This window comes from Stylophora pistillata, chromosome 4 (assembly GCF_964205215.1).
Source record: "Stylophora pistillata chromosome 4, jaStyPist1.2, whole genome shotgun sequence".
In the NCBI taxonomy this organism is placed as follows: Eukaryota; Metazoa; Cnidaria; class Anthozoa; order Scleractinia; family Pocilloporidae; genus Stylophora; species Stylophora pistillata.
Genome location: NC_142522.1, coordinates 18329718 through 18342206, shown reverse-complemented (window position 1 = coordinate 18342206; position 12489 = coordinate 18329718). Strand labels below are relative to the sequence as shown.

The following is a 12489-nucleotide window of genomic DNA, read 5'->3' as shown; positions in this document are numbered from 1 at the left end:
TTACTGCCCTAAACTTGTCTAAAGATTAAATTGATAAAAGCTGATAGTTTCGAAAGAAACTGTTTGGGGCTGCGTCGGTGGGAGTAACGAAATAACTTGGATATATCAACAAAGTTGAAGGGCTAACGCTCGAAACGTCAGCTTTTGTAATCGTTACGGTGGCCAATTTACCACTTCAACTTTGTTGATAAATCCAAGTTATACAGATTAAATTGCTGTGGTGTAGTTAGGCAGAATGAATGATTGCATCCACTCGAAGATAAGTTTCCTGGCACGTTTTGGAGTAAAAGGGATAAAAAACGGTCGTCGTTCATTAAATGAACTGCTTTGTCCAGCAAAGTTCTTCTTGATTTTTTGCCAATTAAAGGAGGAAAACAGCAGGTAGAGACCAAAATCAAGCAAAAAAAGGCAAAAAAAATAACGCATATAGCATGTTGGCTGACTTTCCCTGCGTTACCCCAATCCCTGCACTCTCGCGCCCTTTTGAGGGCCGACGGTTTAACCCAGGTGCTCGGAGGTCATGGAAGGAAGAGTTCTGACTTAAGGATCTGGTCCGTTTCACGTCAGTTAGCTTTTAAAACTGTCCTGAGTATCAAACTTTGATCATCAATTTAAATCGACTGAACAACAAGCGCAGCCATATATGAGCTGTGACCCGACAGGCAAAGAGTACGCTTGGGTCTTTTCCCTTTTCACCGCGCTTCCATCGCTATTAAGAACATTCAACAAAGTGATTAAAAGACATTATAGCGTGCATGGAGGTCCTGCTGGACTCACTGAAAAACAGTTCCAACAACAGAAAAACTATCAGCACATGATTCTTGAGAATCAAACAAAGTTTCTTTAGCAAAGCTGTAGCACATATTGAAACATTTGACGACTGTTAGAATAAATTTTCCCGAAAACAGATATCTTTTCTCGTCGGAATACGCACTAATACACTTCCCCTGAGCGGTTTGAACCCGGTTTGAATCGATAAAAGAATTGTAAAGTGAAGTTCTTGTTATTTTGTTGACTCATGCAGTTTTACAATGTTTTCATTTATTGTTATGTTTTGTTTACCTTAAGAATCTTATGACCTTGGTCATACAAGTGCTTGCCATAAATTAGATACAGGCGGGCATATTTAGAGATAGCACAAGTGGTAATTGAGTTTTGGAGACAACTTACTTTTAAACCAAAATATCGAAACTAGGCACACGATTTGTTTTGTCTATTTCAGAAGTGCGCATGAGCAGAAGATTAGGTTCAGCTGTTATGTCGCTTCAGTTTTATCTGTCTTTTATTCAATCAAGAGCTAGGCTAAGGTTATATCTCCAGTTGTACTTTGAACTAACGACTAAGTAAGGAACAATGGAGGAAGGGCAAAGACGGAATTATTTCCGTCAGCCACACCCCTCTTTTTGGATCGTCTTTTTGGTCCAATGTGTGCCAATGTGCTGTCACCTTAGGCTCAGCGAAAAACTTCCTGCATAGCATGATTTGCTAAACTTTCCAACAAAAGCCTGTAATTCATAAAACTGGTGCAGTAGATAATAAACGAGTCATATTCCGTAGGTTCTCGGTTCGCATCTTTACACAGAGTGAATAGGTAAGCGCACGTCTCACCGCTTGGCAAAAGGCGACTTTCACTTGAATTTATTTTGCTTTCGTAAGAACCGTTTCTTTTAGCAATACAGTAAACAACTCAGCAAACTCGATTGTTCCGTCTTTTCGGGAAAAGTCGCTCTCTCATTAAGGCAAGGCCTCAGAGCGATATTTTTTAAAAAAGACTAAATTCTCGGTTTTGGAGTAGTTATTAACTTTTAAAGTAAAACCGTTGTAAGATGAATGAAAATGTTATGATCTTACAAGGTTATAAAAATCGAAAAGCTTGGTCCGTACGTCATGACCTCGAGCCAAACATTTTCCCGTCCGGCCCCTCCTCTTAATATTTATGTACCTACCAGAGAAAATAATGGGACCATTGTTTTATCTTGGCACTTAGTCTGGTGAAAAATTTGGCACGCTTCACAATAGCAAAATAGGGCTAAAAAAGCAAAATCTTAATAAAGACCTCACTGTTTATTTTATTAGGGTTTTTTTTATTGCGTTGGATCCCTTTAATTATCATGAAAGCTCTTGAATGTGTATCTCTTAGTAAGGTTTCAACACTGGATAGATAGATAGATTGATAGATAGATAGATAGATAGATAGATAGATAGATACTTTATTATAAACATCTTGCAGCCATAGGCTGAATTACGGAATATTTACAAATGCAGATGGTAAAGAAAGAAGTATAAAATACTACAACTTCGTCATTAAAAAAGAAGGAAAATTATCTACATCTTATAAATATGGCTAAAAATAAAACTGTTCTTCAAGCGCTCGGTTTTGCATATGGAGAGTATAATCACTTTTGCGCCTCAGTGCGTATCTACAACTCTTCCTTTGGGGGAGGAGGCTGTGGAGTCTATGGGTGGGGTTACGGACTATCTCGTCAAACAGATTGGTTGAAATATTTTCTCTCCTCTAGTGAAGTTTCGGTAGGCAAGCTGTTTCTAGTGCTACACTATATGACAGGTCAGGATAGATGATTCTGAGTGCCCTTCTTTGGATCCGTTCCAAATCTTTGTTGATGTAGTTTGGCAGAGAACGGTGGAATACAGGACTTGCGTATTCCAAGACGGGCCTGATACATGTCACATAGAATTGCACAAGTTCGCTTGGTGCAGCTCCGGATCTCTTGAGTTGTCTCAAAAAGTAGAGACGAGAGGAGCATTTTCTACTTAGCTCAGAGGTGTGCATGTTCCACTTTAAATCGTGGCTAATGGTTACGCCTAGCAATTTGGCACTGGTGACTAATTCAAGGGTTTTGCCATTTAGGACTAGGGGTTCAAAATCGTGGTTGCTGTTAGGGAATCCGATTCGTAGTTCTTTGCACTTGGCCTCATTCAGTTGGAACCCATCGATACTCGCTTGTCTTGAAAGGTCATCCACAGCTTCTTGGAGTTTGCTCTCACTGCCCTTAGTAACTATTTCGGAACAAGATGTGTCGTCCACGTATTTCCACAAGTCAGCTGGGGTGTCCAAATCATTAATCATGATGAGAAATAACCAGGGACCTAATTTTGTTCCCTGGGAGACGCCGGATGGTACAGAGCGCCATTCAGAGTGACAATCTTGAGCAAGTTTAACTCTTTGTTTCCGGTCCATCAAAAAGTCGACAATCCAGCATTTAGCTTGACTCGGAATATCATATGTTGCTAGTTTTTGAACGAGAACACTATGGTCGATAAGGTCAAAAGCCTTACGGAAGTCAAGTAATACCTACTCTTGCCGTGGCACCATTTCCATCGGTGTTAACAAGCCAATTATGCGGAATTGTTCACAACGGAATAAAACTGTTGAAGTTTTATTCCGTTGTGAACATTTTGTCGAATGTTATGGATCTTTTCTCAATCAGTCACCCGGTGTATATAAGAAGCGGAGTTGTTGGGTTTAAACTAGCGTCAAACCTGCGCTTATAGTTTGTTCTTCACCAGGCAGGAAATTGTCGATGAAAACTGAGGAGAAATTACATTGCTGCAGTTTTGACGCTGGCGTCGGATAAAAATATATCACAAACCAACCACAGCAGCGTATAAGTGGAGTAGCTTTCATCCCCTGAGAAAAGAGAAATATCGTCGGGAATGTGGAAGCCATGTCATGTTGTTTGTTATTACCATTTCACGAAAATAACGTTAACAAAGTCATAAAAGTAAAATACCCGCTCAAGTAGACACATAGTACGGCGAAAATCATGTACATTATAAATTAAATGTCGATAAAAAACTTCAAGGGTAAATTGTTGAAGAAAGAGGTTTTTATTCTTGGAAACTGGCCAAGCCTAGGGTTCAGGAAAATCAAATAAACTTTTAAAGTTGTGCCCATAAAAGTAATAAACAGGTTACATTTACGTCGTTTTTCAATTTGACTAGCAAACAAGAAACGCTACTAGACGTGACTACAAATAGTTCTGATCAGCGTAAAAATAAAGGAAAAGGTGGTTTTCCAAGGAAGAGCTTATATTTCGGGCATCTAATCTTTCTCAAGCAAACGTTGAAAGCAAGTTATTTGACTTGACTTCCTGACGTAGTTACCAGCAGAAGAAAATTGCGTTCTACAAACAATATTTTCCTGTAAACACGCGTCATGAAACTAAACGAGTTTAGGAAAATATGTTTTACAGCCTAAAGTATTTAAGTATTTACTCCCTCTATATACTTATTGAAAATGGATGCATCACGTTCAAACTCTGTAATTTTTCGCACAATTTACAAATAAGATTGTTTGAAAAACGATTTGAATACGGCAAATACAGCATTTACCATGGTAATGACAATTAATATTCTAAAAATAAATGGTACAGCAACTTTTTATTTTTTCGAAATGATTGATTTTAGTTACAAACCAGTTTAAACGTCTGAGAATCCACAAAACTTATAACAGAGGTTAATAATTTTGCGCCACATTCAGTGGCTTCCTGACTTTTATTCCCAACAAAGTGAGGCAAATTCATTTGTTTACACTCACACAATTCTAAACAATCATTTAAACAGTATCAAGCGTCTTGGCTTCCTCGTTTCATGTTCGTATTGAAGTCAAAACAGCAATCCTAACTGCCGTAAGACTTTTAGAAAAATAGCGTGGTTCCTTTATTTGACAAAGTTAAGATTTAACTTTAAGCGGTTACTAGGAAACCGCCTCCAACACGGACGACCTACTTAGATGTAAATCGCCATAGTAACTTTGACTTCGTCTGTTCTCGCTTTAATCGCCAGTGTAAGGGATGAAGACCTTTTGCTGTCTGTTACTAGATTCTGCAACTCTCTACCAAATACTACGAAATTAATGGGCACTTAACAAACATTTTTGAGAAGCCGCCCAGAGTAATTTAATTTTTTATTAGGATACAATGAAGTGGCACATTTTCAGTCTGAATGTATTACGAATTTCATTCAGTCAGTCCAATCTATTTTTGAAATTTGTTATTCCTCTGTAAATTAAACCTGAAGATAGTGTTTCCGTAGTTTATTACTACAGCTGTTTTTCACTAGTTCCTCTGTTGAATTACGATTTAGAGGTACTCACGGCTTAGATAAAGGTGACTTAGTTATTTATATATTGATTTAACGTAACTACTGTACTATTTTTTTACCAAATCTTTTTTCTGTTGTTGTGTCTTAATAAAAACAGACAAAAGATGCCGGCCCCTTTCACCAACTAAGTAAACTGATATGATTACATCATTATTTTTTCCCGGATATTTGAATTTGTAAATTTTTGTTAATAAAGTGCATTGGTCGTTCACCGTGTGGAGAAATAGCAAGTTTAATCATAAAGAAGTCTTTTTACAAATATTAGTTATTCGGAGATCAATACTCAGTTGATTTATAACTTGCGTTTATAACAAGTTTATAAGAACACATTGTATGATCATTACGGCCTTTGGCAATAAATATATGAAATGAAATCAGTGTCGATAAGCTACTACTAGATTTTTTGCCGGATCAGAACTCACTAAAAGCATTTTGAAGACTTGTGTGAAAAGTTTTCATCTTAATCCATAAACAGACGTGACAGTTTTTCGTTGGAGGAGGGGTAGTCGTCACGTTCGATGGCGAAAACAAGCTTAGGAAATTCCGTAGGTGCATTTTGTTCTTTTGAATACCCGTTTCATTCTCTTTTTCAAAGTTAAAAACGAAATGAATTGTAGTGTGATTAAACGCATTAAGGAAAGAATAAACCTCTGAATGTGTTTGCGTCACATCAAAGAATCTTGTCTAAAAAAGATTAATCCCAAAAGAATCTTTTTAGTCTTTACTTCTTGCTTTCCCTGGCTGTAGCCAGTTTTCATCGTCTGAATAGGCTTAAAATACAAAGGTACCGCTACCTAATTAATCCTGTAGGCGCAACAGCCATGGTCCTTATGTAAATAAAGATAACAAACAACGGATTCCTATAGTTTCCTCTTTGTTAATTTCACGAAATAGAAATTTTAACATAAATATTACTGACAGGAGCTCGCGTACTATCGGAAATAAAGGTTTATTTAAAAGGAAATATTCATAGTTTAAATAAAAGTTCCAAAGTGGTGTTTATAAGGAAGTTCATGAGAGTTGCTAAGGAATACAGCAAAACAATTATTAGGCTTTGTATATTGATCAAGTTTCGAACACCAAGCTGCATTTAGAACTTCTAGAAGGCGCCTTTTGTGAAGAGACAATGCCACCTAAGTACTATCGAAATGATTATTTGACTGAATATGACTGAAAGATCATGGCTCATTGTGAAGCGCTGTAGCTTTGCTGTGGCTGTTGCTGTATAACATTTGCGTGGGCTGTTGATATTGGAATACCATTTTGAACTGTTGGCGGAAAAAAAAATTAATTACTTTACTAACTCATAGGACCTTACCATAATAGTTCAAAAACCTCAGTCATTGCTTGACTAAACGGTACTGGTTAATTCTTGAATTATTATGCAAATAGTTCTAAACGTGGAGGTATTCGCTTTTGTTGCTTGCAAGTGATAAATTGTTAATCCATCCATACACACGAATAGACTTTATAATGCCAGATTGTTTTCCCGGTGTCGCTCGTGTGTTGTTGCGAGAGTAATATCACTTACTAGCCTGATCGATAAGTTCGAAAAAACTCCTATATAATTGCCATGCTGACCATAAAACAGGAATTTTATTTCCCTTACTGTGTATAAGGTGGCTGCGATCTGTAGCGTTGCTGCAGCTGGTCTGTACTGTTTGCAAGGGTTCTTTAATTAGGTCTTGCTAAGGAGACTCTAACACAATAGATCTTGACAGTTTGCCAAAACATTACAGGGAAAACACAGTTTTGCCAGAGGGACAATTTATGCAAAATAGCTGATACACTCGAGAGAGCGTAAACAGTAAATAATTAATGTCATCGACAGCCAATAAGGTGTTGCTATGATAATCGTGAGCCCCGTGTGACGTCAACTTGATTGGCGCCACTTCGATCGTTTTGTTTGCAAAGCGGTGGAAAGCTTGGACTTTGGGATAAAGAAAAATCATGTTAAAGCTTTTCTGCAAATTTTGACTCTTGTGAATAAAAGTGTCACCAAGCCCTGCAAGAAAATCTATAGTTACCATTCCCAATCTGTAGTTGCTATAGCATCGCAGAGCGTTAATTTCACGCAAGACATCCTGGAAGACTCTCGAACGAAAAACTATGAAAACTACTCCTGCTGCTCGAGCGAACTAGGTGGGGAGACTCTCGATTACTATCAGCTGTTGGGTGAGGGCCGCTTTCTGGATTTTCACGCGAGTAGCTGGCGAACTATTTGCCCCAATATCTTGGAGTATAAATGCGTTACGCAAATGGCAGATATACGCAAGATGTATCTGTCTTTCCTATAAGGGCGTAATGACATGCAAAGTTCAAGACACGTTCCGTGTGTTTACTGAGGTCATTAAAATTTAAATACGAAAGGGTGGAAGGCGAGATATGATAAACAAAACTTTAAATTTATGTTAACCTGACAAAATATATGTTTCACGCGTATTCCGCGTCGAACTTTGTAAAATATAAAAATGTTGGCCCACTAGGCTTGTTGTATAGTGGATTCGTCTGAGTAGCTTTACATGTAATTCCTTCTTTAACAATTTCGCCTTTGTATCCATGAGAACGCCAGGTATTTTAACGCAATCAGTGGCAGCAAAGCTCTTCTAAAACTTCTCAGTCCATTTTATTTAAACAAATCTAATACAACAACGTGACGATGCAAAAAAAAAAATTTCCAGAAGCCTTCCGGCAGCTGACGATACTGGTATCTGAACACTGCACGCAAAGCTTCGTAATCACACTACTGTAACATCTAAATTTTAGGGCTAAATTTCATCCAATACACATTATAGACTCGATTTTAATAGCAAAAAATAAAATTTACACTTTATTCTCTGTATAATTCATATAGTATTATTAGTGTGCCATAAAATAAAAATACTTTAAACTCTCAATTCTCGACCAAGAAAATCTGTGAGCATTTGCCGCTACGAAATATACAGAAGAACTATAGTCTCGGCCGAGATCTCTCAGCAATATTAAAATAGTAAATAGAACTATGGTGCAACACAATATTATATAGAAATTATGACTATTTATACAAATATCATATATTTTAAGGCCATAGAATTCCTTAGAAGACTGTATCAAAAAAGTTATCGAATATGACATAAAATAGTTCACATAAATATACCTATGCGTTTGTGCTGGGTAGAGGAATCTAACCCGGTTATGTTTCATATATAGCACGTACTTTCATTTACTGATTCCAGATAATTTTGCTATGACGGTTTATAAACTTAGAAACTAATTTTTGAATATAAGATTTGGATAAGTTGGCTCCAAACACGGCCAAGCGTGTTTTTATTTCTCTAGATAATTTTAACCCAGCAATGTGGTTTCTTTACATAACTTAAGTCTTTCTCATTTGCACTAATCTTAAATTAGCAAAAAATCTAGCTTTACATAACGTTATCACTAACAAAAGTATAGATTAAAAGCATCCTTGAAAATTTCAACTAAATATACATAGAGAAAAATTCTCTCTGAATTAATTCAAATACACTCCATAGATTACTTCGAAATGTTTTTAGCATTACAGACATTTCAATTCATCTATTTCAAATTCACTGAACTTCGTCGAAATGTAGAATCGTTATATCGCCCTCACTCGCATTTAGATCTTAAGAAAATATACGGAGAACTTGGTCTATATTTTTCTGGCAAACAGGGCAAGAATTATTTTCATCTTTGATGCGGTTGGCACACTCCATACAAAACAAGTTATGGCCGCACGGAACGAGCGCAGCCACAACTTCACTTTCACAACAAATGACGCAATCCTTCTTTTTCATATCTTTACCGAGCGGGCTTAATGTGGTGTTGTTATTATTCGCTTCCTCTGCAGAATTAAAACCAATGGTACTCACCCCGTTGGTTTCGCTCGCATTGACAGTTCCATTGGAACTTGTAGCTGGAATAGATGAAACATTGGACGTGGTAACCTGGGTGGTGAATGGCGTAAATGCTGACAATGGAGAAAAGTTTCCATTAAGAGGATCGCTTTTCATGCGTCTTGCAGCGGTATGTGGGCTTGGAGGCCGACCGATTGCTGAGCTCATGGCTTGGCTATTTAAACTGGAGCTTCGTGTAAATGCTGCCGGCTCGTTGATGGAGCGAGTAGACTGCACGTTTCCCCAGATGGACGGCGACGGTGGAGCGGGTGTAGGATCAAATCCTGAACCAGTCGAACTCCCCTCTGATCCAACATCGCGGTCCGTCGGAGAGGGCAGATCACTGAAGAAGAAACCATTCGCTGAAAATGGGCTGTTGATCGGATTAAACCCGCCATCATTGATGCTAGAACTCTTGCTGCTGGGGTAGCCGTAGAATGAATCCGAGCTTGTACGCTGGGGCAAACCGAGCGAACTGCTGCTTTCTCTAAACGCAGAGAAGCTTGACGACACGCTGGAATATATCGAACTGGGAGTGAAATCGTTGAAAGAGCCTTGTAGTCCATCATTGATGAAAACGTCATCCCCTGTATCCACTCTACCGCCGGTACGCGAAGTAATGTGGTTGTCGATTTCTTTTCGCGCACTTTCGACGTTGTCAGGCATTCCAGTGACTTCAAACACAGGCTCCTTGTCTCTTGATGGAGTTACGATGTAAGTGTTCGTTTGCTGCTGGATTCGTTTGATTGTGGCTCCTTTGGGACCCACGACCAGACCAACAACTCTATACGGTACTCGAACGTGGATTGTAGTTTGTCCGGGAGTTGTGGGGCTTGGTGGCCCAGGAGCGAGTGAATTCAGGCTGTTGTTCTTTCGTTGAGCTCGAATTTGCGAAAAGTGCTCTGCAGCTGAAATAATTTCGCGTTTGGCCAAAGCTACATCTTCTTTTCTCCCCGTTACTACGAAGACAGGATCTTCACCACGTACAGGTGTTTTGATGTATGTGTTCGTCTTCGCTCGCAAAGCCTTGATTTTGCAACCTGAAATATAGCCAAGCATAAAAACACGTCAAATACACGCGGTTTTCGCAAGTCACTCAGCTAATTTGATTACAAGTTAACTAGAGACTCCAAAACGTACCTTGTCTTCCAACTATCTCGGCTACATGTTCGGAACTTGGTACAGGAACGCACTCAGTCATGTTCATACTTTTCTTATTACGAATATCGTCAAACGCGTTCGAAGTTTGATCGTCGTCATTTGTTAGACCAAGCATGGAGAGCTCGAGGGCGATTTGCAGAGCTCTCTGATCTGCCTCTAATTGCCCGTTTGTGGAGCGGTCCATTTCGACAAGAAGTGAGCTCGGCATATGGAAACAGTTGCTCCGTGAGCCGTCAGCTGCAACTCCGTAATTGTGCCGTGGTTATGTTGCGAGGTTCGAACCACCTCTAGATAGTTCTAGTTTTGCTTCAAGTGAAAGCCGGAATAGACGTCATTTGGTTTTGACCTCAAGTCAGGCCATAATGCACCACTCATTAGCAACATCTGCTACACGTGGGGCTCTTGTCGTGCTCTCATTGGTTGGAATTGGCGGGAGGTGCAGCGTCTTGTCAATTTCAACCGCCGCTTGTCAAATATGTGTCGCAGTGTTGATTGGGAGAGTTTAAAAGACCATCACGCCCTTACCATCGAGTTGATATATTATTTCCTGATTCAGTTTGAACAAGAACCATAACAAACACACCCTACTGTTTTCTGTACATTCTTGTGGACAGCTAACAGGACGAATAATCTTCATCAAAGTCGCATCGCAAAATAGGGCATCTTTATAGCGGAAGTCTAATATGCAAAATCTTCCCGAGTATTGTTGTCACCTTGTCTGTAGCACACCCAATATGCAAAATAAGAACATTGTTTATGATCGCGTCTTCACATCTGCTAAGCGATGCGAAAGAAGAAGCGAATAACAATTATTCAAGTAATGCAAGAGCTCTATGCAGTTGGTTCTCACAAGCAAAAATTTTTTTCAGGAAGGAGTCATATCCACAGGGCAACATAGAGTTCTATGTGTTTCGTTTTAGCAGGTGAAAGAGAACTAACCACGGCAAACAATAATCTTGAGTCTTAAGCATATGAGGCCACCCGCGAACTAGTAATTTCCAAATTCCTTACGACCTCCTAAAACAGCTCAGGAAAAAACTTCTTTGTCATGGGCGTCATTTGTATCAGTAACACGAGTAACAAATTTGAACTGATTATCTTTATTCTGTTGTCATTTTTGCCGGTTTAGAGCATTTCATAACTTTTTCCATATACACGATCGGCTGAACAAAGGTTATGATTTAAACATAAGGGGTTTTGAACATTTGTAAACCATCGGTTCAAATCTATCAATTTCAGAAACAAACATACATACAGCCTGCGAGACCATTGGACTATAATTTACACGATGATCCAAGACGGCGAGGCAATGTTTCTCAAAATTCATTGTTTTCGACGCAAATTATATGCAGCTCCAATGTTTATTCGTAGAAGAGCTGTCAAATTTAAATTCATAGATCTATTATTAGGCTGTCGAGTTTGGCTGTGAGTTTGGATATTGACTGAATCATCTCATGCATAAAGAATATCGTCGAATACATGCACGCTGAACCCGTCGAGTTGGGGAGAGACTTTGAGGAGCATACAGCCGTCTTGTCTTGGCTCTCGTGTCCTTGAAATATATTGCTGATAGAAAGCTGAACACCGGATTTTCTTTTAAAACATCAAATTTTGTTCTTTTCGTATATAAAGGCTTGCATGATATCCTTGAAAACGAAATCTTATCTTTTATTACATCTAATGCCACACAAAACTTCAGCAAACAGATACAAACTACTATGAATGGGAATCATGACCACAGATCATTTAGAATAAAAACACCATCCTTAAAGTCTCCAATGGTGAGTGCTTTAATTATAGATATTCTGTAAAATGAATGAATAACAAAACACTTTGCAGTTGACAGAACTAATTAATCTAGTTTTGCCTGATATACAATCCATTCCGTGGCCGTTTAAAAAAGTAAAGAAACACTTTGTTTTGCAAATGCCGTGCCTTCTCTCTTTCTTCTTCGAAAATGGGGCTTAAGCTCTGCTTGCCAAACATTATGTTTTATCAGTGATTATTCAAAAATAGCTCGAGAGGTGCAATCGGCTGCATTATACAGGAGAATGAATGAGGTTTTCAGAACAAGCAGTGACCACGATCGCCTTTTATGCGGTGAGCTTTGATGTTTCTTGCTATCAGATTACTATTATGGAAAGCTTTGTTAATAATCGTATGCGGATTTAAGTGGAGGAGGCGTGATTCACCGTCGTGTTTACGACACATTGTTCGTAAAAACCACAGAAACCATCAACAGCACTGCATAATAAAAGATGGAAATTAAAAACTGGTGACGATTGTTTTCGTGCTCTTGACCTAGAAA

The 12489-nt window shown here is 38.7% G+C and overlaps 1 protein-coding gene and 1 long non-coding RNA gene across 2 annotated transcripts; both read right to left on the bottom strand.

Moving 5' to 3' along the window:
• Window positions 1-5335: 5335 nt before the first annotated feature.
• LOC148732700 (uncharacterized) lies at window positions 5336-7140 on the bottom strand. Its single transcript, XR_015999647.1, has 2 exons — window positions 6734-7140; window positions 5336-6392 (listed from the first exon to the last, which is right to left on the bottom strand). It is a non-coding gene; the product is annotated as an uncharacterized LOC148732700 (long non-coding RNA).
• Window positions 7141-7726: 586 nt separating this feature from the next.
• On the bottom strand, window positions 7727-10495 carry LOC111325303 (RNA-binding protein MEX3B). Its single transcript, XM_022929116.2, has 2 exons — window positions 10161-10495; window positions 7727-10060 (listed from the first exon to the last, which is right to left on the bottom strand). The coding sequence occupies exons 1-2, from the start codon at window positions 10387-10389 to the stop codon at window positions 8751-8753; spliced, it is 1539 nt and encodes a 512-aa protein (XP_022784851.2). The 5' UTR covers window positions 10390-10495; the 3' UTR covers window positions 7727-8750.
• Window positions 10496-12489: the final 1994 nt, after the last annotated feature.

Coding starts and splice junctions, on each gene's coding strand:
- LOC111325303 (XM_022929116.2), bottom strand. CDS start 10,389: ATGCCGAGCTCACTTCTTGTCGAAATGGACCGCTCCACAAACGGGCAA. Junction 10,061..10,160: donor CGAGATAGTTGGAAGACAAG/GTACGTTTTGGA, acceptor GCTATATTTCAG/GTTGCAAAATCAAGGCTTTG.